Source organism: Cupressus sempervirens, chromosome 9 (assembly GCF_028749045.1).
Source record: "Cupressus sempervirens isolate cs-2001-9-10 chromosome 9, ASM2874904v1, whole genome shotgun sequence".
In the NCBI taxonomy this organism is placed as follows: domain Eukaryota; kingdom Viridiplantae; phylum Streptophyta; class Pinopsida; order Cupressales; family Cupressaceae; genus Cupressus; species Cupressus sempervirens.
In genome coordinates, this window is record NC_143126.1 from 303,331,040 (window position 1) to 303,357,446 (window position 26,407).

Sequence of the window (26,407 nt, forward strand, 5' to 3'; positions counted from 1 at the left end):
CACTGTCTACATTAGGTTTTCAATAGTATGGGAGTGTTGGGAGGTGCCCCTATAGGTTAGTGATGGAGTGGGGAGTGTTTTTTGTTGATTGGAATTGGTTTGATAGTATGTTTCTTATCACTTGTGCTGCTGGTCAGAGTTATGATAGTGAGATAGAGTGGCCATTATTGATAGCTTTTGAGCATGCAAGATATTACTCACCCATAGTTATGGTGTCTTGCATAAACAAAAGGTTACTTGATAGTGATGGTGATAATATGAAATTCTTCTACATCACACACAGTACGACATGTGTTTTGTTATGGGACCCAAGTATTGATTTGCGAGATACATCACTTTACACAAACTTCCATATATTGCTTCATGGTTTGGAGTGTTTGGGCATTTTTGTCAGAATGAAATAGCTAGTTGTATGTTTGAGAGATATGGTCACATGCTATGGTTGAGCATGTTATTTTGTTAGTTTACTCGGATTGCATCAGGTTCAAGGATTGTTAGTAGGGACCTCATGGAGAGGCATTGGCAATATGGGTTTGCACATCTATTCAGATAGGTGCAATATGAATATGTTGCATTTTTTTTGAATTTGGTTTGGAATCTAGGAATCGACATGTATAATATATTCCTCCAGTGGATTCATGGTGAGATGCTACACTTTGAAGATCTTGATGTTTATATCAGAGTAGCACAACAGAGGACATGGGTGCGTTGGTTGCACTTGGGCAAGTATTGTTATAATACTGTGTATCATATGTCGATTGCTATGAGTCCATTTAGAGCCCTCTATGGTTCCTTTGGCACAAGATTGGGTACAGGAGAACCAAGACATCATGAGATTTTTTAGAGAGAATCTTCAGCAGGCACATAATCAGCAGAAGATCTATGCTGATCGACACAAGATTGAGAGGATATTTGAGGTGGGGGATATGGTGTACCTATGACTGCAGCCTTACCGACAGAGCACCTTAAAAAGGGGTGGAGCTAAGAAGCTTAAACCTTGTTTTTATGGACCATACAGGATTATCAGGCATGTTAGAGAGGTTGCGTATGAGATTGAGTTACCAGCTGGCAGCAGGATTCATAATGTGTTCCATGTGTCATGTCTAAAAAAGGCACTGGGACAACATATTATACCATCTCCAGATCTTGGAAGAGAGGGAATGCCAACTGAGAAGCATTCCCTCTCTAATTTGCTGGAGAGGTCTCCCTATAGAGGACACCACTTGGGAGGGCAAGACTATTTTACAGCATCCAGCTTTGCAGTTGCTTGTGAGCAAGCATCTCCAAGAGGGGAGGATTTGTCATGTCTCCTTTTTAGCTCTGTCTAGCAGTGACATGAGAGTTAGCCTATTATAGAGTCTCGTAGGTTGGTAGTGGTGATCAGGGACTCAATCAAGGTTTTCAGCTTCCGGATTTGGTATTACAGGAAGTAGTAGATTAGTTGAGAGTAGTTCCTTGATTTTAGGAGGAGATTCCTACCTTTTAAGAGGTGGTGATGTTTCCAGAGTTGAGGTTCTATGAGATCACCTCCTGGTCTCAATTTGAGGAGATTTGGTTGTGTTTCCCATATTTTAGGAGTATTCCTAGATTTGAGGGTGTGACTGCCAATTGGCCCGGGTTGTCTGGCGTTAGTCATAGGCAAGTGACAAACTCAATTTCATGTTTTAGAGGTGTTTGGGTTGTTCCTTGGCTACTTGGAAAATATTTTAATATATTTAAATATTCTCCTAAGTTAGCATTTTAATAATTTAAATAAGGCTCAAGTGTTTAGCCATTTTGGAGTAATAAGGAGTTTTCTAGCTCCATTTGGATCCATTTGCCTATGTGTGATAGCTTGTTGGAAAGAGCTGTCTCTAGTATTTGATTATCACTTGCTAGGACTTATTTGATGCTTGGAGCTGTTTGTCATTAATAAAGCAATGATTTCCTTCTATTTGGATGCCTTTATTAGGAAAGTAATGTTATATTATAAAGTTCAAATGCAATCCACTTTAAGGTTCTTTTACGGTTCGAATTGCCTTGGAGAGGGGATATAAGGAGAAGGCAACCTAAAGAGCATTATCTTTTATCATTTTATTATCCTATTTTGGAGGCCATTGCTTTGAAAGAACATTCCTCACCTGGGATGCAAACCCTAGTTCTGAGAGTAGATTTGTTGGGATGTAGCCCTCAACAAGATTAGATTCAAAGGTTCCTATGCATACAGTTTGATCAAGGCAGTGGATTGGTTTCTACTATTGGAGTTACACATTGCAGGCAGTGGATTTTTAGGGAAGGCGACCACTTTGGTTCAGCCTAGCGTTTATTACAGCAGCTCACCTAGATCTCATTTTCAGTTGGCATCTCTCTTGTTTGAAACACATCTGTATTGGTACTATTCTGGAATAAATCAGACTCTGCTGGTATGGTTTTAGAATCATTTCCAGATTAGTATGTACTATGTATTGTTGCATATTATTTCTATCACTTCTATTTATCAGTTGTTATTTATTCATTGTAATACTTGTATTCTGGAAAATGCAAAAAAAACAACATTCTTCTGCAACTTCTGTCTAGTTCTATAAGATCAAAGAAAAATCTACAAGAAAATATAATTTATATAATTAAATATTATAGCAGCAGCAGCAGAGCAAATATCCATTTGAAATATTTCATCGTTACCATGTTAACAACTAAGACACATTAAACCCAATCTAATTAACAAAATATAAATTTAATTTAAAAAATCTAAAAAACTAAAATATAAATCTAATTTTTTTTTGAAAATGTAAACTAATTTAAATTAATAATTAAAATAAAATCTAATTACTAATTTAAAACTACAAATCTATTTAAAACTAAAACTTAAGCTAATCTTTAACAAAAATTGAAATTACTAAACTACCCTAATGAAACTAAAAGTTACGTACAAAAACTAACATTTAAAAAAGAACCTTGCCCATTGATTCTTGCAAAACAAATAATTTACAAATATTTGCATCCATTTTACTGATGAAACATAACTTCTATTTCACATCCTTTTACTTCTGCCTTTGCTAAACTGTCATAGGGTTACGATTTGCGCAGCTGTCAAATGGCGGTCATCCCCAAACCAAGGGAAAATTGGTAATCCACATAGCGATCGGTCGTTTAACTGTGTCTGCGTTGCCGACGGTTATCCTTTTTTACCCAAGGGATGTTGCCGGTTGCGTGAGGCGAATCCGGTATGCAGTGCCCACGCAAGGAAAGCCGTAACGGAAACTAATCTTTGTTTTCGACTGTCTACATCATAATACATTGCCATATTTTGATTATGTAGTTGGTTTATTAATGGTTTTGAGTAGCCTCTATTTATCAAGTTTCCTCAGTTGTACATTAAGAATTGACACTATATATAGATTCAGACTGATCTCGTACTTGTAACAAGCTAAAATGTGTTTATATGATGCCAATGAGAACTTGCAAGTAGACTTAAGCCATGGGGTCACTTTCAATTTAATTGGTTTTCTGAATTAGTGCTGTGAACTTTAGTTTTTTATTGCCATGCAGACAAATTGCATTATTGAAATCATGATGTGGTTCATCTAAGTTCTGTAATTTTTTAAATTTATTTTTTCATCTTTTTCTATGCTATTATAAACTCCAATTAATATAATGATATTAGATATGCTTCAATATTGCACTGAACATAATGTAGATTTAGATAGACAATGTAGCATTTATTTTGATTCATGAATGTTGCTGTGAATGTAATAAGTGTTTAGATATTCTCCTAAAATACACAAAGGTAATATAGGGTCTCTCTCTATATTAAATTAGGATCATCGTTTATATAATCACAACAATAATCGTTCATTAACAATAATTATCAATAACAATCTCTAAATAACATATCATAAGAGGTCATCGACTAACACTGATCATTTGAAAGTAATAGCACTAATGATCGTAACCTCACCTAAACTAGTACACTAAGCATCCTCCATCATAAATGGCATCATGAAATCTCATAAAGAATCATTAATTAACATTAGCATCATTATCAAATGATATCATAAATCTTTAAAAATCATTAACTAATATCAACATCATTTAATTAACATCAATGAGAAAATGATAGATCCTCATAATAGGTTACTAGCAATACGTGATCAACCATAACATGTCATTGGCACCAAATCAATACTCAGTTTGAAATGAACAACAATGCCATAAGACCATCACACCATCTATGCAACTAAATATAATTAGACATTGTTGCAAATTTATTTCACATACAAGGCCATTGCTGGGATCACAAATGCAATTTACAATCTACCTCAATATTATCATCCTAAGAACAAAATAATATAACAATAGTTGAATGCACCACTAGCATGCCAATATCAGGGAAATTATAAATGAATAATCATATAGTAACCAGCCACAAGGTTTGTCTTGAATCATAACAAGCAACATGTCAATACCACCAAATAATCCAATCATCAAAACTGCACCACAACATCATGGTCCAACATAGGCAAACATCATATACCCATTCAGTGGATCACAATGTAGAAATCAAATAGGAGGGGCACTACATGATCTTTGTATTGGCAGGTCTTTTGTCAATTTGTGCAACAGTTCTATCAAATAAAGGTCAGAAGATTATCAATCTTTCAATCAGCAATCCGTTCTATTTTGTTAGTTCATGTCAATGTAAAGTTTGCATTTTATGGTAAAAGATTAGCTATCTCTGTCATGTCTTTTCATCCATTGGATGCAAACAATATTTGAGGGTGATCACCACATGCTACTCCTGTCAGGTTCTGTCATTGTCCTCGAGCCACCTGCTGGATTATAGTAGCACTCCACCCGTTCTTTGACAACCTTAAATGCATGGTGGGCACGTAGGGAAATGTGCGGGTACGAAGACCTTTATCTCTATGTCTTCATTATTGCATACGAATCAGTACATTTGACATTTTACTTTTGTGACGATTGACGTTCGGCTCCAAAAAGGCTACAACACGCTTGACCATTAAAGAATTAAAGAATAAAGAATATAGCTTTGGGCCTGGAGTTTTTGATGCCAGTTACCGCGAAACAAAGAATTTAAAAATGGGCCAAGGGGAATAGAATCTTGTCACCCAGAACTATCTCTCTTTTCTAATGCTTCAAGGATCTTGGAGATCACATCCTTGTTGAGGTCCTTGATGCAATTCAGCCAGATCTCCACAGCTGGAAGTCTGCATCATCCATTGCCTTTTCCAATAACTCATGTTCTTTTTCTGCTTCATGAGATTCAGGCACCAGCTGGGTAAAACTGTCCATGCTGGCCTCGCAAGAAGCAGGTTCAAGCATGAGGAATGGAGTAAATGGTTAGTATTTTGACATAAGACTTACTGGGGCAGAGTATGAGAGGATGGAATTCTACCCTCCATGGGCCTTTGGAGCCCAAGCAAAGTTGGAACTCCAACCTTGGTTGGGCTCCATACGCAGCTGCCTCTCTAACTTTACACAGCACTTGCACAAGCCAGAAGGTTTGAAATCAATTGAAAGCATTTGAAATGTTATTGGTGAATGAGGAGACAAGAAATCAGTTTTGCAAAATAATTTGTCAAAACCGTGCGTTGATGAGGATTTATACTTAGTTTGTTTTTGGGGACGCTTCACTTAGAAAGATTCCAAGGGAGGATGGAATTCTGCTCTCATTGGGGCTCTTGAGCCCAAGGGAAGGTGGAATTTCACTCTTCTTTGGGCTCCCTGCCTATGTTCTTCCCATCAAGTGTCACCACAATATGCATTTTAATCAAAATCAAAGGTATGGAGGATTGAAATTTGCAGCCCATTTGATTTGCATAAGGAGATTTTAAGTTCGAAATTTGAGTAAAGTTGGCTTGAATCTGATTGTTCTCTTGAAATAAAAAGAAGTGTTTCAAGTCAAAATCTAGAAAATTAATGCTAAAGACATGATAATTTGTGGAAAATGACAGAATATTTAGTGTGTGAAGGAACTCATCTTAGGCAAGAGCCCAAGGGAGGGTGGGATTTCGCCCTCTTGGGCTTTATTATTGGTGAAGTATCCCGACTGGATATACAGTTGAAAATGGAGGATTTGTTTTCAAATCTGTATCTTTGGCCACCGTGATGTCAGGCTTGAATTTTTTTTTGCATATTCTGATTTTTTTGGATTTCTGCTGTTTAAAAAAAATTAAAAAATCCTCCAATTCTAATGCAAACGATCACGAGACCTACTATGCTACTGAACAGTGTTGAACAAATACTTAATTAAATAATAAAATGCTCTTTTATGAAATTAACACTAATGTGACAAGACAGTAGATTTATTATATTTCCTTTGCTCTGGATTAAACAGAAACAGTAATGACGATCGTACCAGGCCTAAACATGTGGTATAGGTACCGAGGGATGTAAATATCATTACAACTGAGTTGGAAGGGTGGGAACACTGAATTTCTGGACAAGAAATCAGGCCTGATCTGCTTTATTTGACCACTCTGATTGATGCCTGCAAGTATTGAAATAGAGGATGAGTGCTGATGGGATAAAGCTGTTGGAAATGGACTCTTGGATTGATAGTGCAGAATTTTGGGAAACTTTTAATGAATCGCCTTCGTAGAAAGAATTGGGTGCGAGTGCTGATGGGATAAAGCCACTGGAAATGGACCCTTGGATTGATAGTGCAGAATTTTAGGAAACTTTTAATGACTGGCCTTGCTAGAAAGAATGTGGTGGCCTTCAAATTTTCACTTCTTAGTAGCAGAATTCAAATTTCTAATAATATTTCAAGTCTAAATGCCTGACCAAGTAATGTGTTTGGCGGAGCAAAACATGGCAGAAGTCATTGGTGATGAAGGCTCAAAGAGGAAAGAAAAATGAGTTAAGGATGGAGCAGGTACCAGTGTTGGGGCTGAGGCCAAGGATGGGCTGAATTCAAGACAAAGGAGGCAGGAAAGGATCAAATATGACATCCAGAGCTTGACTCCTTCAATCAGTTTCACATCCTATTTGAGGAGAGTGATGCTGCCAACCTTGGTCTGTACATCATGGCTTTAGTAAGAAGTTGGATGTTTTCAAGCAATCCTTTGACATGCTCTAAGAAGATATTGCAATGAACCTAGTTAGTGGTTGAAAGTGCCAAGAGGTGCAATTCAAAAACAAGGGAAGTGGTTAATTTGAAAGGAAGCATTGCAATAGCAATAATGGCTAAGGATGTATGGGCAGTGTTCAGTATCCCTCATTACAAAGATAACATTTGCAAGACGAATGAACAAGCCATGGAAGAATTCGAGAACCGCTCTAGAACATATCATTCTAGTCAATATTGAATGGCTAGTGGGACCAAAGAAACATCATTATAAGCTCCCAAAATTGGCAAATTCTGATTTCAAGGAAGGCATCAAAGACCTCATCCTTATGCTAAATAGAGCTATGGGGAGGTAACATGTGATGCCTTTCGAACCATGGCTGTGTTACTTTATTGAGTAAATCACCACTACAAATGACATGTTTGATTGGGTGACTACAAGGTTACCCAAGGGCGTGTCCCCGGCCTAAAAACTGCTGTCCCCATACCTGAAATGTTTCGGGGACTTGGGGAAGGCCCCACCTCCCTTTTCTAAAAATTCCGAAGTAACATTCTAGAAACTTGGGGACTCCGGGAATTTTTTTGGGGGACATCCATACGTCCCGGAGATGGTTGGGGACACCTTGGAAATCCCCGAGACAAATGGGCATCCCCAATTTTATAGGCAACATCACCACTTATAAAAAAATTCCTTTTATTAAATTTTTAATTTTTTTTAAGGTGGTCCCCTTCTTCCAAGTTCACCTTAACATGCATTGTTTGGTAGTTAATTCCTGCTATTTGGGGCCCTTTGATTAGTATTTGACAACATCGCATTAAGAATCATGGTGTTAATATTGCTACTTCAGTCATGCTACATACGCAGAATTATATAGCAGACTATTTGCAAGGTGCACCTATATCATGATCATAACTATATAGAGGACCTTTCTGTATTAATATCATTCCACTTACAATGAATTGGAAGTGTTAAGAATTAAATGATAGTAGTGTGTTTCAATTTGGAAGGTCGGTTGTTATTATTAAAAATGAATTCTAAATTATGTTCTTGGTTATATTTCAATTTTTATTTTATTGTTTTAATATTAACTGCACATTAACAATAATTCCAAATTATGAACTCATTATAGCATATTGAGCATTGATTTTAATTATTGAAATGTTGTATGTTAAGTTTCTATGATGTTTAAATGGCATGGTTTATCCATTTCTTCATATGAATGTAATGTATATATGCAAATTTCCCTAAATATTTTATTTATTTCCCTATATTTATATCGCCGTCCTCGTTTGCTACCCCCCCCATCAATCAGCAATTGTTTTTGCCGTCTTAGAACCTGTCTTGCCGTCCCCTGTCGATCCTGTCCCAAAAACTCGGGGGAACATAGGTGATTATGATCAACAACTTGGATCAACAATTGAAGATGGTGCAAAAGTCAAAGACTTTCTACATGAGATCTTACATGGTGTACATGATGGTGTGGCTTTGTGAGTTTAGAGGATTGAAGGCTTTGGGTGAACTAGGGACAAAATACGAACAATACATGGTGTATGACTGTTACACACAATTTCGACTTCACTGCAATGGTGGATTCAAAATTGCAAATGATGCCCTTTCCATGCACATGGTAAGGGTATTACAAGGGGCTCCTCATAAAAGGTTGTCAAAGTAGGTGGAGGATCTTGGCAAGAAGCATGGCTTTTGGTACACCTAGTTGCCTAAGTTCACTTATATTAGAGTATTAGTAACATATGCCCAATGAAGCTTCCTAGATTCCCATCGAACAAGCTGGTAATAGTGGAAGTAGCAACAAAGTTGTTTGCATATGAAGAAATCCAAAAGCACAAGAACAGGCTTGTGGTGAACTTCCCTTTTCATATTGGAAGTTCAAGTCAGATTCGCCCATCGGTCCTAGCAGCAAAGGTAGCTGAAAAGGAGTTTGAATTTTATTTGTTGGGCCTATATAATGTTCACCCCAACTTTGACCCACGTGATCAAATTCAAAGGGTATATGGAGTCAGGTTTAAACATATAGTGCATGTAAAAAATCATTGGGCGAATGCAACTAATGACTATGAGATAGAGAAGAGCCATTGGATTTGATTAGGGAAAACAAGTAGGTTCACATTCCATATCAGATATAAGAGGATGAAAGATACATTCAAGATGATAATGAGACAATAGGGTTACCATCCCTGTCATTAATTGGTTAGACAATGATGAAAGAAGTTTTGATGCAATAATGGTTTTAGTAACAACATTCACTTGTGTGTGGATAAATAAATGGAAGCCCAAGGAATTCCACTCACATAAAAACTATTAAACGATGTGGGGAGCCTTGGAAGAGTCATCTGGTGAGCCACCTAAGGGTTCTGGTAAACAAAAAAAGCCAACAAAACAAGGTCAAAGGGAGTGATAGGGCATCACAAACGGAAGGAGTAAAAAAGAAAGGGCATGAAGACCAAAGGCCACCCCAAAAGAAGTAGAATCAGAGAGTGAGGTAACACTACAAGATGAGGCTGAATAAGAAACAATAGAAAGTTAGAGCTTTGGTTATTCACCCTTATCTCCAAGCAAACAAGACGAGGATTCTCCTTAGAAGGATGAAGAACACTTGATGGAGCAACATGTTGTGGTAGACATTGAAACTGTTTGAATTGATAGTTTAGTGGTGCTTGAAGGGAGATGTGGTAATGAAGCTAGTGGTGACACCCAAAATCGGGATCAAGGGTCGGAAAACAAAGAGGATGAACTAGGGAAAAACAATGCATCACTGTGGTTGTTAGATTAGGTGAAGAAAGAACATAATAGTCACACAACCAATAAATAGTGAAATAAATTGTGAAGGCGAGTGATAATGACAATGAAAATATGTTTGCCACTAGCTTTTTCAAAATTGCAAAGGATGACTTGGGTGATGCAAGGTACAAATTGCTATCCCAAGGGTAAACAAGACAAGAGGAGAGATACAAGACTATGAAATTGAAGAGAGTGACTTGGGGTCAACCAATAAGAGACAAGAATTTTAAAGGCCTATGGAGCTCTTCAAGACCTTGATGATAGGTTGAACAAGAAGGATGCAAAGATGAAACTACACAAGAACTCAAACAATCGAAAGAATGTATTAAGCATATGATGGATCCAATACAACAAAGGGATCAAACATCTATACCGCCTATCACTCTTGAAAAAGATAGTTGATAACTTGTGAAGATATTGATTCAGAAAGTGAGAGCATGGCTATGAAGGAGGTGGATGCTTTCCTTCTAGAATTCATTGAGAAGTATAAAATGGGTGTTTTTATTCAAAGTACACATGATTTGTACACAATTTGTGAAGAGTTTCAATTCATTAAAGAAAAAACCATCCTATGCTTGCAGGCAATGAAGGATTCTTCAAGGGCCATGTTGGAGAAAGCCCAAGTGGTCAAGAGAGATGAAGCAATAGACTTCCATAAGTGGTATCTTGCGTTAGTTTTGAACAACACCATAGAAAGGGTGAAGTGTGGTTGCCAATGTTTGAAGGAATTGATCATGGTTGTCTCAGATGAAAATTTTGAGACTTTGAGAACAACATTCCAGTTTCATAAGAACATGGAGGACGACATGAGAGAAAGGATGAAAGTAGATTACTTTAGGGCACCGATATTATAAAGAGAAAACAATTGAGAGGACTAGCATCACTCAAGGCCTTCTTGACAACTTGTCTAGCCAGTATGGATAAGTGGGAGACAACTTTTGCCCCTTGCATGGAAGATTTATATGTTGTTGTGTGTAAAATCCAGAAGGTGCCTAGTGTCCCCATGGAGTAGCAAAATGGAATCATGTCCAAGTCCATTGAATTTACAAAAAAGGAAAGAAATGAAGGGAATATTTGTTGTAAGCCTATATGACATGAATTTTCTCATTGGTTCTTATTTTGGTGCTGCATTTTGATTGGCCCATTGTTTGGTGCCTTTTGATTGGTAGTTTATACCTAACCTCTTCTCTTATTGGTCCACATGAGCATTTTAATTTTTCTATTGGACCACATGATGTTGCTTTAATGTAATTGTGCAATGGTTGTAGAAACCCTTATTAGGGATGTAGTGGATTAACTTGGGCCATTGATTCTGATTTAATCATGGTCATTCATTGTTCTGGAGCTCCTTATATAAGGCTTGCTTTCTGCATTTGTATGGAGATTGTTGCAAAATTGTTGCAAATATAATGTCAAACTTGATCTATATCATTGTTGTTTTGTGCATGGTGAAAACGTTTAGTCTTTTGTAGTATTGAATGGTGATCTACATTCCTCACATGGAATATATTTGATTTCAAGTACTTAGTTTGGAAATTGCTTTGAGTAATTTAGTTGGGTAAGAGTAATTGTGAATGCATCTTTGTTTGACTCAATCCTAGACCAAACCAGTAGCTTCTTATTGAATTTAAGTCTTGCATTTGCATGGTCAAATGACATTATAATGAATTTAACTTCAATTGGTACTTATTGATTTGCATCTATAGATGAGATTGATGACATGGTAGTAATTTGAACATCTTTTGAACACACCTTAGAAGATTGCACTAGGCAGGTGGAGTTGATGACAAGACTGCACCTATTACAGTTACAAACTTACAGGCATATTCTCAAGATTTTTTGCATCCAAGCACTGTAGTAGTAGCCTAGATTCATAAGTTTAGGTTCATAGCAAGCTAGAAGTCATTATATTTTCATTGCACTTTGTGAAGCCATATCATTTGCATGTCAAGTTAATGCATCTTAGTGAACTAGTGCAAGTCCCCTTGTGATACTGTAAGATGCTACTGCTTTTTACCACTAAATTGTTTTTTTGCCTTGAGGAATTTTGTCATACAGTTGCAGTTTTCCGTGAGATATTTATGTTTCAGTTTTGCATGAATTGGGACTTATACCAATCTGAGTCCAGTGAGTAATATTTTCAAGATTTATGCAAACATAGAGTTCAATTCAGACTGAGCTTTCACTGTTATAATTGAGATAAACAAAATACCAGACCTCAGGAAGATTGCAGCTTGAGAACATCAAATGAATGTATTGAATTTTATAAAAATAAACAAGAATTCAGTTGTTGTAGGGAAATTTTGAATCTTTTCACCTTCTTGCTGATGCAACAATGAAACTTGAATACTTAACTGGAACCCAACCCTGGTCTTCACACAGTACTAGAATCCAAAGCAGCTTGCCCCATTTCTCATGCCAAGAAATAATATTGCTAGTGCAGCCTACCAGAACCCTCTTCAGCCATTCGCCAGTGTCTTCAATCATGAGCTAACATAGATGAAATTGTAGTACAGAAGCCGCACCAGTTCCAATCATATTATTCTTCCATGGGTCCCTGACTCTATTTCACTGCAATATAGAAAACCCACAAGTTTTTGAAGTGACATTGTACATATATTGAGCGGCCTTGGCTCACAATAAATGTGTTGTAAGGAGTGTTAAGTTTGTAGCTTCAGTCGGATTGATTCACAAGATACATCGTTGATGGTAAATTATCATTTAGACAAATACTCATATATATATATATATATATATATATATATGGTTATTTATATTATTGTTAATATATTATTATTATCTAATGATGATTAACCATAGAGACATGTCTCCTCTCATATTTAGAAGTCTTCAAATTTGCATTTGGAATGCACCAATAACATTGGCAGTGTTATTATATTTGAAAAAAACGATCTAGAAATCTCAACATGGTATCTGAGCCAGACTGCAAATGTATGTATTAAAGGACATTGATCACCAAAGGATTCAAGATGATAGTAATTTAAATATCTCACAGGAGGAATATAGCACTGCAAGCCCTCTCTAATAATTATTCGATTATAAGTATTTGTTTAAATGATGAAATTCTATAATGTCCCCTTTTTGGGACATTGGAAATTTTAAAGGCATATTATGTATAATATTAATATGACTTGGAGAGCGTGGACACGAAATATAAAAGGTCAATTTAATATTATAAACGGGGCAAAAAGGACAATGAGAGATAAGAGGAAAAGTCAGGAGGGAAGTCGAAGAGTCACAACTATGAGGATAACAGGAGAAGAGACTCTTTCATTTGGGCATGCTTGGTTTATTATTCAGATTTCAGTTTCTCTCTTGGGAGAGTAATTAGAAAGCTTCAACTTTCAGCTAGTATGAGGATGTAGCCCCTCATGCCGGCAGACTGTGGACGCAAACCCATTGTCTTTAGACATAACATTAGGTGTTTCGCATGTGCTTAGAGGTTCTTTTCTTAAGTTTTCCAATCTGACTATTAGATTGTGTTTAAGATTGGATTTTTTAGTGTTGGTTATTGTATTGCTATTGTATAATGCAATAACGTGTTTTAAGGAGTTGTATAAGAGTTTACTGGTTTTTATATTAGTGGTTTGCAATGCATTTTCATATGCTCAAGTCCTGAATATTATTTTGGAAAGAATGAATTATTATCTTGTGGAGAATCTTTTGGTTTTATCGTTGTATCATATTACATTTGCCTATGTTTGAGTTTTGAATTATTATATTGAAGAAGCTAGATTAATATTTGGTGGAGTTTCTACTCGATTTGTTCTATAAGACATTTGCAATGTTTAGTTCTGAATATATTGTTGAAAAGGAAATCGAGTAAATATCCGGTTTGGGATATTTCAAATTCATTGATAAATAAGGAATGAAATAAGATATTTGCTTGGAGAAAATTAACAGCAGAATAATTTTTGCTGATAATTCGATTTGTTAAGAAAATTGGGTACTTAGCTGAGAATTGTAAGACATGCAGATAATAAAAGATAATGAACACAAATTTTATAATTGGTCCGGGATGGGAAGTAATTCTTGTCAAATTCTAACAATCTACATGAAAATGAAAGTGATTGAATTTCAGAATCTAGCTTGATCAACTTCGAAATCTGACCAAAGTTGATTCGAAAAGGCATCAATGACTGTAGAATGTGCAGAAGTTAAAGCGGGAAAAATGGTGAGGCAAACGATTCAAATCAGCGTAAAGTGCATCGACAATTTTTAATTAGTTTGATTTAGGTAAAAGATGCAATATAATGAGACAATCATCAGCAATAACAAAAGGTTGCATGTGCCTGATGACTTACCGAAGAGACTTCACCACCCAATCGCCATGCATGATAGGGAAAGGAAGAATTCAAAACCGAAGCAAACATTTATGTATACGTACCACAGGGCAATAAGCTGAAAAGACAAATTAGTCTTAGTGGTAAAAAATAAAAACGAGAAGAATAAGACAGTGATAGTAATATACATACTAACACATATTTGAATCAGCCAAGAAGTGCCCGCAATGAGTATGATGGAGAAGGAATTCGGACAGAGGGAAGTTTTCAATGATATTCAGAATTGCACAAACGATAATAACCAAATATAGTGATGAAACCTGATAAATGCAACATGCAGCCAGCGGAGAATAAAATACACGGCAATGCCATTATTCCAAGAACATATTTTCAAAGATGGCAACCCAAATTACTAAGAATGTTAATATCTAGAGGATAGTCAACGCTTGAACATGAATTATCAAATAGCTATATGAAGATTGCCACCTCATATAGATCCAGCAGAATGTTAAGAGATCAGCAGGAAGGAGAATACCATTCGATGACTAATTAATCATTATTAATTATTCGAAGTGAGTATTAAAATTAACAAGCCAAACCATCCCTTTATACAGATCCATGAGCAAGTTTACCATTGCTCGAACTTATCTAATTTGCCAAAAGAAGACAATCACGTATATTATATATACTTCAGATTTATGAGAATTTTATATATAGGTCGAAGACCTGTGGATGACTTTGTAGTGGACACATGGCAAAAAGGACGATCCTCTATGAAGAGAAGTGATCAAAGAGGAAAGACTTAATATTCATTATATCCTTCTGGTGCAAATGGTTCAGTACATGCGGGACATAGTTCACAAATATGAGAACAAGTCAAGAGATTTTGATAGGAATTTTGTCAATCTATTCCACTTCAAATCACTAAACATCTAGCATAATGTCCAAGTTTGAGTGCAACGGGATCTCATGCAGCCATTTATGATTTTACCACTAACCATGGAATATAACAAGCTCCTTTGCACATCATCCATGTCGATCTTACTCTACCGTTCATGGGCAACATTAGAATGAGACAACATAGAGAAGAGATAGTGTGAATCCCTACAATAAAACTGTGAGGTATTTAACTCAAGTAATCATAGTGATTTTGAGATGCCTAGTGCCCTAGAACATTAGTGCGTTGCATTGAATACAGAGAAAAAACAACAGTTAAAAAGTTGAGTGATTAGAGATTAGTTATAATTGGAACTTCTCAACCATATTTATTTGTTTAATCTACAAAAAGGCTCATACGTCTGAGATTGATAATATGTGAGAATAAGAGTGGTGAATATTTATAAAAGCAACTTGATAATTGTATGTATGTAAGGTTGTTGAGATGTTCGAAATATACCAAAACAAAGGATGCTAACATGGGATGAAAAGTGTCAATGTGGTTATGTGAGAACACAATAGTTGCCTTGGAGCAAAGCATTAGACTGGAACGCGACAACCAGAGGAAATTCATCAAAATGAATTATAAAGTCGTGGATGGATAATTTTAAAGAGAGACAATAACCTCACATTTTACTTGGAATAATAATGAGAAGTTGGAACAATAATTTCTTAGATGTTTTGACTTCTTTAAGAAAGACAACACTTTCACATTTCTTGGATTAATTTGGACAACGACAATAGAGGCATTGCTGAAGATAATATGTAGTGATCACAACAAAAGAAGGGATACAAATTATTTAAAAAAGTAAAAAAAGAAGACAAAATCGATGATTCATATACCTCTAGACATTGGGAAGAGTGTGACACACAAGCATTGGATTGGACTTCTGCAATAGAGTTTTGGCCACCCACAAGAAAGATGGGAACCATTGATAGTTCTTTAGAAGAAATTAGTTTACCATAATTGATTGATATAAGAGTGGGAATTTCACATTGTGGGGGGAATAATGATCAATGTAATATTCAATATTCCATTCCCACTTGAACCATCTTTAGAAGAGAGATGTTCCATTCTCAAAAAAACAATTTCCCATTTAATGTCTATGGACCTTCATATGCAGATAAGTATTTCTTATCCTTGAGTGTTACATTTATCAACCCATTGTAGTCTCTCTCTTATTGTATTTCTATATGTAACATAAAGAGCTATTTGCCTTGATCTTTTCCTTTATATCTAAGGATGTTCTTGCAGGAATATTGTGCAGACTCAATCTTATGGCAGCAACTCTAAAGAAGTTGTGATCTAGAATTCATTAGTCATCTGATGATCAGGCTACATAAAGTGAGGCCCTTGAAGCAAATATCCGTGATGATTGAGCTTATGAGTATCCTTCTATATTAAGAGGGAGCTTGACACTTCTTCAAAAGGCAACATAGGAACTCGAAAGATAGATACTCAGAGGGAGTCAAAATTTTGATGGGCCTAACCTTGTGTACATCATGAGAAAATAACAACTTATAACTAGAAAGTCAGAAGATTGATATCAGATTCGGAGGGAGTTCAACAGACATTCTTTGGCAAATAGAGCTCTAAGGGAGTAACTAGAGGACTTGACTTCCCATGATCGTTGTTCAAAGGGAAATTTTTGAAGTGTGATCTCTTCTCTATAAGGGAGAAGTTCCTAGTGAAATTCCTCATAATGAATTCTTCTCGGTGAGAGAGAAGTTGACGTGAAAGCCCTTGTTCCACCCATTGACTTGGCTCATGGTGGTTACTATTTTGCATATGTGGATTATGTCATGAAGGGTGATGATCTTTCATTGATATATATATATATATATATATATATATATATATATATGTGGAGGGTTGATATTGTAAGGTGATGATCTTATCAATAGATTGACCTGTTATCATGACATACTACATTAAGTTGCTGTCCCAGAGTGCCGGTAGTCACAATAACGAACGTATCGTGATCAGATTACATTAACTTGCTGTCCCAGAGTGCCAAAGATCATGATACTTGTCATGATAGAGTTCATGACATGTTTATTACTAGTTATTTTATTGACTTCATTAAGTTGTTGTCTCGGAGTGCCGGAAATCAGATAAGTCATATCCTACTAGGATATAACATATTCTTTTGGTAGGCATCAATGATTTGATGCCAGTGAACATACCAAAAGAATATAAGCATGAGGAATATCATACTGAGATGAAACTCTTCATATACTTAGAGCATAATGTGTTCTAAACTCCTATAACAATCCTCCCTAGCTAAGAGGGAGTGTTAAGTTTGTAGCTTAAGTCAGATTGATTCATGAGATACATTGTTGATGATAAATCATCATTTAGACAAATATTTTTCTATATATATAATATATTATATATCTATATAATATATATGGTTATTTATATTATTGTTAATATATTATTATTATCTAATGATGATTAACCATAGAGACATCTCTCTTCATGAGACATGTCTCCTCTCATATTTATAAGTCTTCAAATCTGCATTTGGAACACACCAATAACATGGTGGTGTTATTACATTTGTAGAAAACGATCTAGAGATCTCAACAAGGAGGCAAATACATCATGTGTTCTCAGGAGTCTTCAAAGGGTCGATTCCAAATATACAATTGTGGGCCTTTGTAGGCTAAATATTCTTCCAATGTAATAAACTATGCCAGCACTAGGCAATATATTAATCTTCAGATAATATTAATGGTAATGTACTTCAAAGGAAATATTAATCTCTTCCACCATATATTATAAAGCATCCATGGTAACATATAAGTATTGGAAAATATATTAAGACTTCCAACGGTTGACCAGCAGTCATTAATTCTCCCACCAATGATTAGGAGACCCAAATATCAAAAATAGCACTTAGAAAATATTAATTTTCACACAGAAATGCGAGTCTCACAAATCTTTGTTGCATAATGCTCAGAATTGAGTATTTAGAGATAATATGAAACTGGGATAGGGCTCAAATCCAAATGAGAAAACATCCAGGATTCAATAGTCATATTTCTCTTTTTAATATTCTGAATATAATATTCACAGTATAATATACTTCAGACAATTAACAACACAAGCATAGATCCTTACAGATTTTGTCTACTGATAAAGATTTCACAAGTTTAAAACAACTTGTAACTGTAATGTGAGATACGTGGATGATATCTCCAACCTGAATTAGGTTTTCATCCAATTTGAGAGTAGTCTCAAGGGTTTCCGTCGTTAGGAAACAAAAACTGAAAACAAGAAGCTCTTGGAGATCTTTCAAAGAAATTAATAAACTAGCATACTGAATGAATCTCTCCTCCTTGTTTAATAGCCTACTGTAGTCACTCTTCACTTCCCTTCTGCCTACTTTGTATTCCTTTCCATTGTCTTTTTAAGTTCTCCCCTTTTTAAAATATCAATTGAAATGAGGGAATAAATGACTATTATTTTTTACTAAGTTCATTAAAGTAATTTTAGTACTTCATCAAATAATCAAATTAAGTTGTCATTATCCTTTGACAACTTAGAATTTTTAATTGTTTAATTAATTTCTAATGTCCTGAAAAGGGGATATTATAGATACCAACATATCACATCATTACAATTGAGTTAGGTTCACCATTTGAAGGAACCTTGGAGTCATCTCAATTCTCTTTCCTCGCAATCTTTAGCATATGTGGTGTCTTTGTTCAAGAGAGTTGGACATTTGATATTCTGCTTTGGAATCGAGTCTTCGATTCTGCTTATTGTAGTGGCATAAAAATCAGATGAACATTGACCTGGTCTTCTCTACTATTAGTCATGAATCGTTGAATGGCTTGGTTAGTAGGATGTGGACTTCCATCCCGGTTGCGTACTTGGGTTGTCTTGGAACTTTGGCAAGTGTGTTAAGACTTCCACTTGTGCACGATCGTCATGTTAATGCTTTTGATGGTTGTTATGAGAGATTATGTTATGTATGTATTATGTTATTGACTAAAAAAAATGTGGATGTTTTACCCTTAGCTGCAAGGGTTCCTCGGTAGGGCATTACAGATCAGCTCTCAACAAGAAGGAATAACACCCAACCAATATATTCATCATTGATAAAAGAAGTAAGATTCAACAGTCTACTCAAGTCCCATGACCCTTGTAGAATTGGAAGCAAGAGTTTCTTGTGGCTAGCAAGATATTCTTCAAACTTTAGCAACAATGAGTAATCCCCTTTGAGTATAGAGCGAAGCCATGCCTAGTTAGGGAATCTAGGCGGCCAAGCTATCTTCATTTACACATAAGAGTAAACTCAGAAATATCACAACCAGCAGGAAAATGCTTGTATGTTGAGTATGAAGGTGATTTACTCTTCCTTACACCTTCATTAAGAAGTATATGCACAAATTTAGCTTTGCCCAGACTGAGATACACTTATTTAACTTATATAAAAGAGTCCCATGACTTTATGAGGGTAACAGCTAGGTCTGATTTGCATATCGACCAGATATTTGGGCACTTCGAAACCCACAATATTTTTATAATAACTCCAACCTTGTGTCTTGTTTCATTAATTCATTTTGTTGAAGCAAAAATGAAGGTTTGCAATATTATTCCAAAAAAATAATATCTCTTTTAAGAATTGACATCTAATACCATATACCCTTTCGCAGCTAGAATAAGAATATTTTATTCCTCATGAAACATCCTCCACAAGGCCTCCAAGTTGAAGAGGAGTAAACTAAGAAAAATCTCCAATAAACTCTGCGAATTAGCTCTAAAAGAGATCTCATAATCTGTTCTAATTCCAATGGTAAAAGCACTACGAAATTCCTGAAAGATATCTCCTACAAAATGGCTAGGATAGAATTGTTGCACCCGAGAGTCCAACTCCAAAATCTGAGTGACTCCACCAAATTGCCAACTAAAGTGGAATCTTCCTACCCCCCAAAATTGATCTTTCCAAGAGGGATTTCATCCTCTAGAGACTGAGATGGAACAAGTCCAAACTCTAGAACCACAAAGGTATCAATCAAAGAAACAGAATAATCTTCAGCATACCAAATGAGCTCTCAATTTCCCGTTTTACAAGCTTTCTATGGAACTTTTCATTAACTCCTTTTAACATCATTTTATGATTACTTTATAAGGCCTTTCAACTCCAAAAAATGATTTATTTTACTTCTAAAATATTTTCAACACTTAAGGTCACATTTAAGCATCTCATCATAAACCTTCTATTCTCTTTCCACAGAGCTATAATATTGAGGTACTAAAATGACAATGGTCAAAAAGCATTGGACTAGAAAACTAACTGCGTAAGAGTGATCACGATGATAAGATGATAAACGGACCTGATTGGGTAACCTAATAAAAATGGATGCTCCTTCCAAGAATCTTGGAGACTGAATGAGAAGCTGGAAATAAAATTTGAAAGTGTCATTCAACTGTACTAAACCATTCAATGCTCACTGGAAACATTAGAATACCCTTGATTAAATGGGCAACAACATTGCAAGTGAACCCGAAAATGGGACATTACACTATGCTATTGAAATGCTAAGTTTAAAAAAACACTTTTGTGTCCTTTCTTTGCATTTTTAAAATTCCAACTTTATCCTGATTAAATTCAACTTTATATATAAATATAAGATTTTTGGTTATATAACATCCTCTATTTAGTTTATATGGCAAATTGAAAAAAATCATTTCTTTGATTGATTTTTCTATTTGTAGATGGCTAACAGAATTTTGCTGAAATTGAAGAAAGACACTGTTGATTTTCCTTTTGCATTTTGCTGTAAATTTGAATTTGTGCACACAAGTGTCAATATCTGGCTTTTTGAAAATGATAGTATGCTATTGTTGAACGGTTTTTTCTGTGTTGTATATACTGTATACTGTGTATATAGTATTTAAAATGCTAGCTATGAAAAGATTTATAAGACTATCAAGAAGTAAAATAAACAAATTGTGCATACCAAGTAGTAAATTCTTTGTTAGGGATTAATCTTTGCTTGGGTTATTTTTCTCTTTTTGTCTCTTGTAGAATTATTCTTTTTTACTCTTGTAGAATTATTCTAAGGAATCCACACAATACATTTGTCCTTTTATGAGTTCTGACAACTCATTTTCTTTATTCCAAATATATTTGGAATATTAGATTTCCTCCTTATGAGGTGACACATTGCATCCACAAAGGATGTTAGATGGCATGCTTAGACTTGGTATTACTTTGTAACTCCTCTCTCTCTCTCTCTCTCTCTCTCTCTCTCTCTCTCACCTCTATATATTAAGGTGCTTCTCTCTTTTCTACTATGGAAGCATTTCAATACTAAGCTCATTCTTGCATTGTAATTTCTTTAGGCTTTATGCCATCTACATAATTATGGGTTTTTTCTTTGTTTTTTTCCCCCTTGCAATCTTGTATCTCCTCCTTGGATCATGGTGTGGATGCTCTTGGCTTTGGCTTTTCATCTTTATGGTAATATTCCACCTTCAAACAATTTTTTTTGATTAGTTCTTTTCTGGTACTTAATGTTATTTTTCTTGTTATTTTTCTTTCATACTTGAACATTGAACAATGAACATTGAAGTTTTAAATATTAATTATTGATTAGAAATTAGAATGCTCAATACAAAATACAATTTTAAATTGTCGAATTGGCAAACATAGGATTTCTATCATATCAAGAATTGTAAAGATGATTACAGGTAGTAGCATTGTAACAAAACAAGTACAAAATTTCAAAATGCAGCAAGGGAGGCTTCTAATCATCCCTCAAGGAAAACTCCTCATCATTGGGTCTCAGTAAAGTGGGTTAAAAAACATAAACCCGATTCAATGCAATTTCCCCATCAATTTCTTCATTTTCTTCAAAAAACATTTGGAAGTGGGGGTCAAGGGGCAATGCCCATTGTGGGGTCCTGTGGCCTTTGGATTCTTCATTTTTATCCCAAAATTGACATGTTTGAATGCTCTTCGAAATGCAATATTTTGAATGTTTTTGTGTGCAAATCAAATGGAACCCAAAATTAAATTATAAAACATGTAATTTTTTAAAACCATTTAAAAATTCGTCGGCTGCCAGGGAACAACCAAATGTCCCCAAAATGGTTGAGGGATATCTGCGTGTGCCCCTGGTCATTCTAGGAACACCAGGGTGTCCTTGCGTTCCAACAGCAAATGGGAAGCGATGGGGAAACTCAGAAATGTTGTCCCCACGTCCTAGGAACATTCTTGTCTTGAGAATTGGGGGATTTAGGATCAGGGACATTTCATTGGGTTCCATTGTTGTATTTAGTTACATGGAAAGAAATCGTCATTTGTGTTTGCATAAGTTGCCACACTTCCAACTTGCAAATAGGCAATTTTGTGTTAAAAGGTTTATTAAAATAAAAATCATTATATATGGCACAACAATACCAATATGTTAGTGCACAAAGTTGTAGCTTCCCACATCCCTTTTAAAGGTGTGTTATTTTCTAAGCACCAACTTAGAGCAACTGACCTCAAATTTGTGTTTAGGTAGGGTAAAATTGTACCGATTTACTAAGTGGGTAATCCCTTCACTTCAAGCTCAACTAGACCAAGGGGGCTTCCTTACAAGTATTCTTAACAAGATTGATAAAAACTAAGGTGTGTAAATAGATAAACATGTAGTAGTGCCCAATTTGAACTTGGTCCAAAGGCTATCCCTTGGCCAAAGAGTAACCTACTAATCAGACCTCTATTAAGTTCATAAGCACATCACTGCATAACTGTAGGATGTTGGTATGCAAGACATGCTTCTCTAAAATAAAATCGTCAAAGCTTGCTATGGTTATCTTCTTCAACTGATGAATGAGTCATGAGATCCATAATAAGCCCTCACCTTCTGATCTGTTGGTGAAAGATGTTTTCAGTCTGAGTGCATATTGTTCATTACTTCCAGGTTCAGTGTCTATTCTAAGTTTATATTGGAAAAGATGTTGTATGCCTTGCACATAGGAATTTTAAAGACTTTTTAAAGTCCTGGTCCATCTCGAGTGGGGCACTGCACTTTGCAGGTGCAATATTTTTCCAAAGTAGTGATGTAATATTGGAATGCACTTAACATTAAAGGTATGTGTCAGAAATGCACTTGATATTAAGGTCATGTTTTAGTGAGCACATGGCTTAATGATTTAATGTGGAAGACATCTTGGGCAAATCCAATTAATGTGGGGGTCATATTGAAGAAATGAATTGATTTATTAGATATTAGATACATTTAAAGCAGGATCGATCGAATGGACAAGTCATTTTGAACACTTGATAGAAGGGAGAATTTGGGTTGTCTCAAAGGTTGTAATGATTCTTGATGAGATAAACTTGGGAACCCACCTCAGAGATGTATTTGGGTGCTTAAATTAAAAGTAACTAGATAACTTGGTTTCTTGCTCCTTTTTCTTTTTAATCTGTTGACTGAAGGCATGGAACAGAAGGTAGGCATCATTTTTTGGTTGATCATCTTGGACACGCTCATTGTGAGTGAAGCTGGTGTATGCATTTGAAGGATTGAACTGCTTGCTGAGGAGATTCTGGGGCATGGATATATGCGGCTTGCAGTTGTTCTTGGATTGATCTTATAAGGAATGCATCGTGCTGCTGCTGAAGAAGGCAATGCGGGCTGGACCAACCTTCTGTCTAGTAGTCAGGAGCAGTATCCCCGTTGCGTCTTTGGTTCCTGCTGCATTGGTCTCAACGCTGAGGGGCTGAACTGGTACAGCATTGCATGGTTTCTCCTTGATTGAGTGTTGATTGCCTTTGAAGGCTCCGAGTTTGATATTGTATTGAGACTGTTTCGTTGCCGAGAATAAATTGGTTTTGCCGCTTTGTAGGCTGAGTTTTTTTTTTGGTAGGGTTTTCCCAGGGCATATAAGTGTTTTCTCTCTTCTCTCTTGTGACGCTGTTATTTTCTTTCTTTAATTTTATTATATGTTGTTATGTCAGAATGCTGGTACAATTTTGATCATAGTTACCACTATAATATCTTTCCTCTTGAGGTTAATGGTGGAAATTGTTATGCACAAGATTTGGTATCAGAGCTTAGTTTTGCGATTTGGTACTAGTGATTCATATATGTATATTTTATTTCAAGATATTCTGACTTTCCTGAATTTTCAGTGTGTTACGGCTATTAGATCTATATTTGTACAGTTCTCCAGTATAAATAAAATTTCTAGTTTTTGTTAATGTTGAAGTTGCAGATTTTCAAAATTACATTCAGTAGAGATTGATAGTTCTGTTGATCTTGTGTATGTATACCTTATTTTCACAGGCATCTGACTATCTTTCCCAAGCCGAATACAGCACAGGAAATCCATTGGAAGATAAAAATACTCTGTTATTGGTGAAGCAACTTGTTTATAATGATTGTCTGCAAGCAGCTTGTCCAATTCCATTTGACGAAGCTAGATTGTGGAAGGGTCAAAATGGACATGAATTGAAAAGTCAAATTCAAAAGCAGTTCAGAAATATCAGGTTTGTTTGAGGTGTCCTGCATTTCAGACCAAAAGTGTCTATATGATATTTAAACGAAATGATTCACTGTAGCCTGGCATTTAGGTCAAGATGGATTTGACATAATGCAACTGGACCTTTTTCACTTACAATGGAATTTTTGTTTATCGTACAGTGCATTGATGGATTGTGTGGGATGTGAAAAATGTCGGCTTTGGGGAAAGCTACAAATTCTTGGTCTTGGCACAGCATTTAAGATACTCTTTTCGGTGAATGGCCACAAATCTGAACAGGTAGGTCTTGCTTTAACTGTTTCCAGTGCTTTTACTAATATTCATTTTCTACAGGATGAAGAAGTCAAATGTTTTTGATGACATACCCTTTTGTGTTGAGCTAATGGTGTACAGTTACAGTTGCAACGGAATGAAGTGATTGCACTGATTAATCTTCTGAATAGATTATCCGAGTCAGTTGAAACTGTTCGTGCACTGGCTCCCATTGTTGAAGTGGCTGAAAAGGAAGGCTACAATTCAGTACCCATCTTTCAGACTTTATGAAGATTTCTAGCAATCATTTTACTTTCAAGATGAGAGCAGCTACATGGACTAGCAAGAATTTTTTTTAGCAGTGACCTAAAAGTTATAGTACAACAGCTAGTTTGGCAAATTCAGAAAAAGTCATGGGCATGCTCTGAAAGTGCCATTGCTATGATTGTCCAGGGATAAAAAGTACCTACATACTATAGTTATAGGAAGTACTCCACTTCAAGAGAATTTTGATCCACATAATGATAATATTTAATGTACATAATAGTATTCATATAATTATGAATTTTCTTCTTTTCTTGCTTTGGCAAGCTGCACATTATGTTTTTGTTTCAAGTTCATATTTAGTTGGTCAGTACCCCATTTTCATGGAGGTGATTTATGTCCATGCTGTTCTGTTTTAGTTAAATTCACACAGGCATAACAAATTGTTTCAGGTACGGGTTAAACTCTTCGCTTGAAATTCTATGAACTGAACAATTAATGTTAGTGCAGTGGTGTACAAAGATCATAAGATTTTCTTATATAGTTTACTTCAAGCTCATAAGCTTTGGGGAAATATTCTTAGTTTTTGAATTTCTACAAAAACAGACATGTTTGATGAGAACGTTAATCGATAGGGCAATGTCTTTTGAAACAGGAAAAGCCAAATGGATGAAATACAAGCCACAATGGGATCGGCATCAACTGTACATGCGGCATTGTGAACTGAGAAATTTGTGTGGGTATACAGGGTTGTGAAAGGCAAATTGAAATCTATATTTTTATTGTTTGCTACTTAATCAAATTAACTGGTATTGTGAAGTGAAATGAGTAATGTAAAATCTTGAGGTCTGCAATGGACGCTTGAAATGAAATGAAATGATTGTACTAATGTCCACGAGACCAAAGGTCTATGGGACCAAAAGGGGGAACCACTAAATATCCACTAAATATCCTTGTCGTATTTTTCTAGGCTGTCCCTTCTTTTGTGGAGCTGCAAGTCTTGGTCCCTCAAAAAGCTCTTTTATGTTGTTCACTTGTATTGTGTCCATAAATTGGACCTGGATGTCGTCGTATGTTGTACACTCTTGATATAATGTCATTCCGTCTCCACAGTGCCCTCGTTACAAAACCTACAAATTCTCTCCTTTCACCTACCTTTAGGGATCTTCCATCTTCCGGTTTCACACCTCAAGTGATGTGAACCGGACCTCAGTTGAGCTATCGGGATTCTTGCCTTTCTTTTGATGTTAGCTCCTAGGTATTCTTTGTCATCGTGCTCGCAAGTGTGG

General features: G+C 35.7%; 1 protein-coding gene across 2 annotated transcripts in view; it reads left to right on the top strand.

Annotated features, from left to right (window-relative positions):
• Positions 1-25,437, top strand: part of LOC149538606 (endoplasmic reticulum oxidoreductin-2-like) — a 160,995-nt gene extending 135,558 nt beyond the window's left edge. For both annotated transcript variants that reach the window (XM_089799922.1, XM_089799923.1), the window contains 3 exons: positions 24,407-24,609; positions 24,764-24,881; positions 24,996-25,437. In XM_089799922.1, the coding sequence (XP_089656048.1) occupies positions 24,407-24,609; positions 24,764-24,881; positions 24,996-25,145 (471 nt within the window). In that variant the 3' untranslated portion in view covers positions 25,146-25,437. The remainder of the gene's footprint in view (positions 1-24,406; positions 24,610-24,763; positions 24,882-24,995) is intronic.
• The last annotated feature ends 970 nt before the right edge of the window (positions 25,438-26,407 follow it).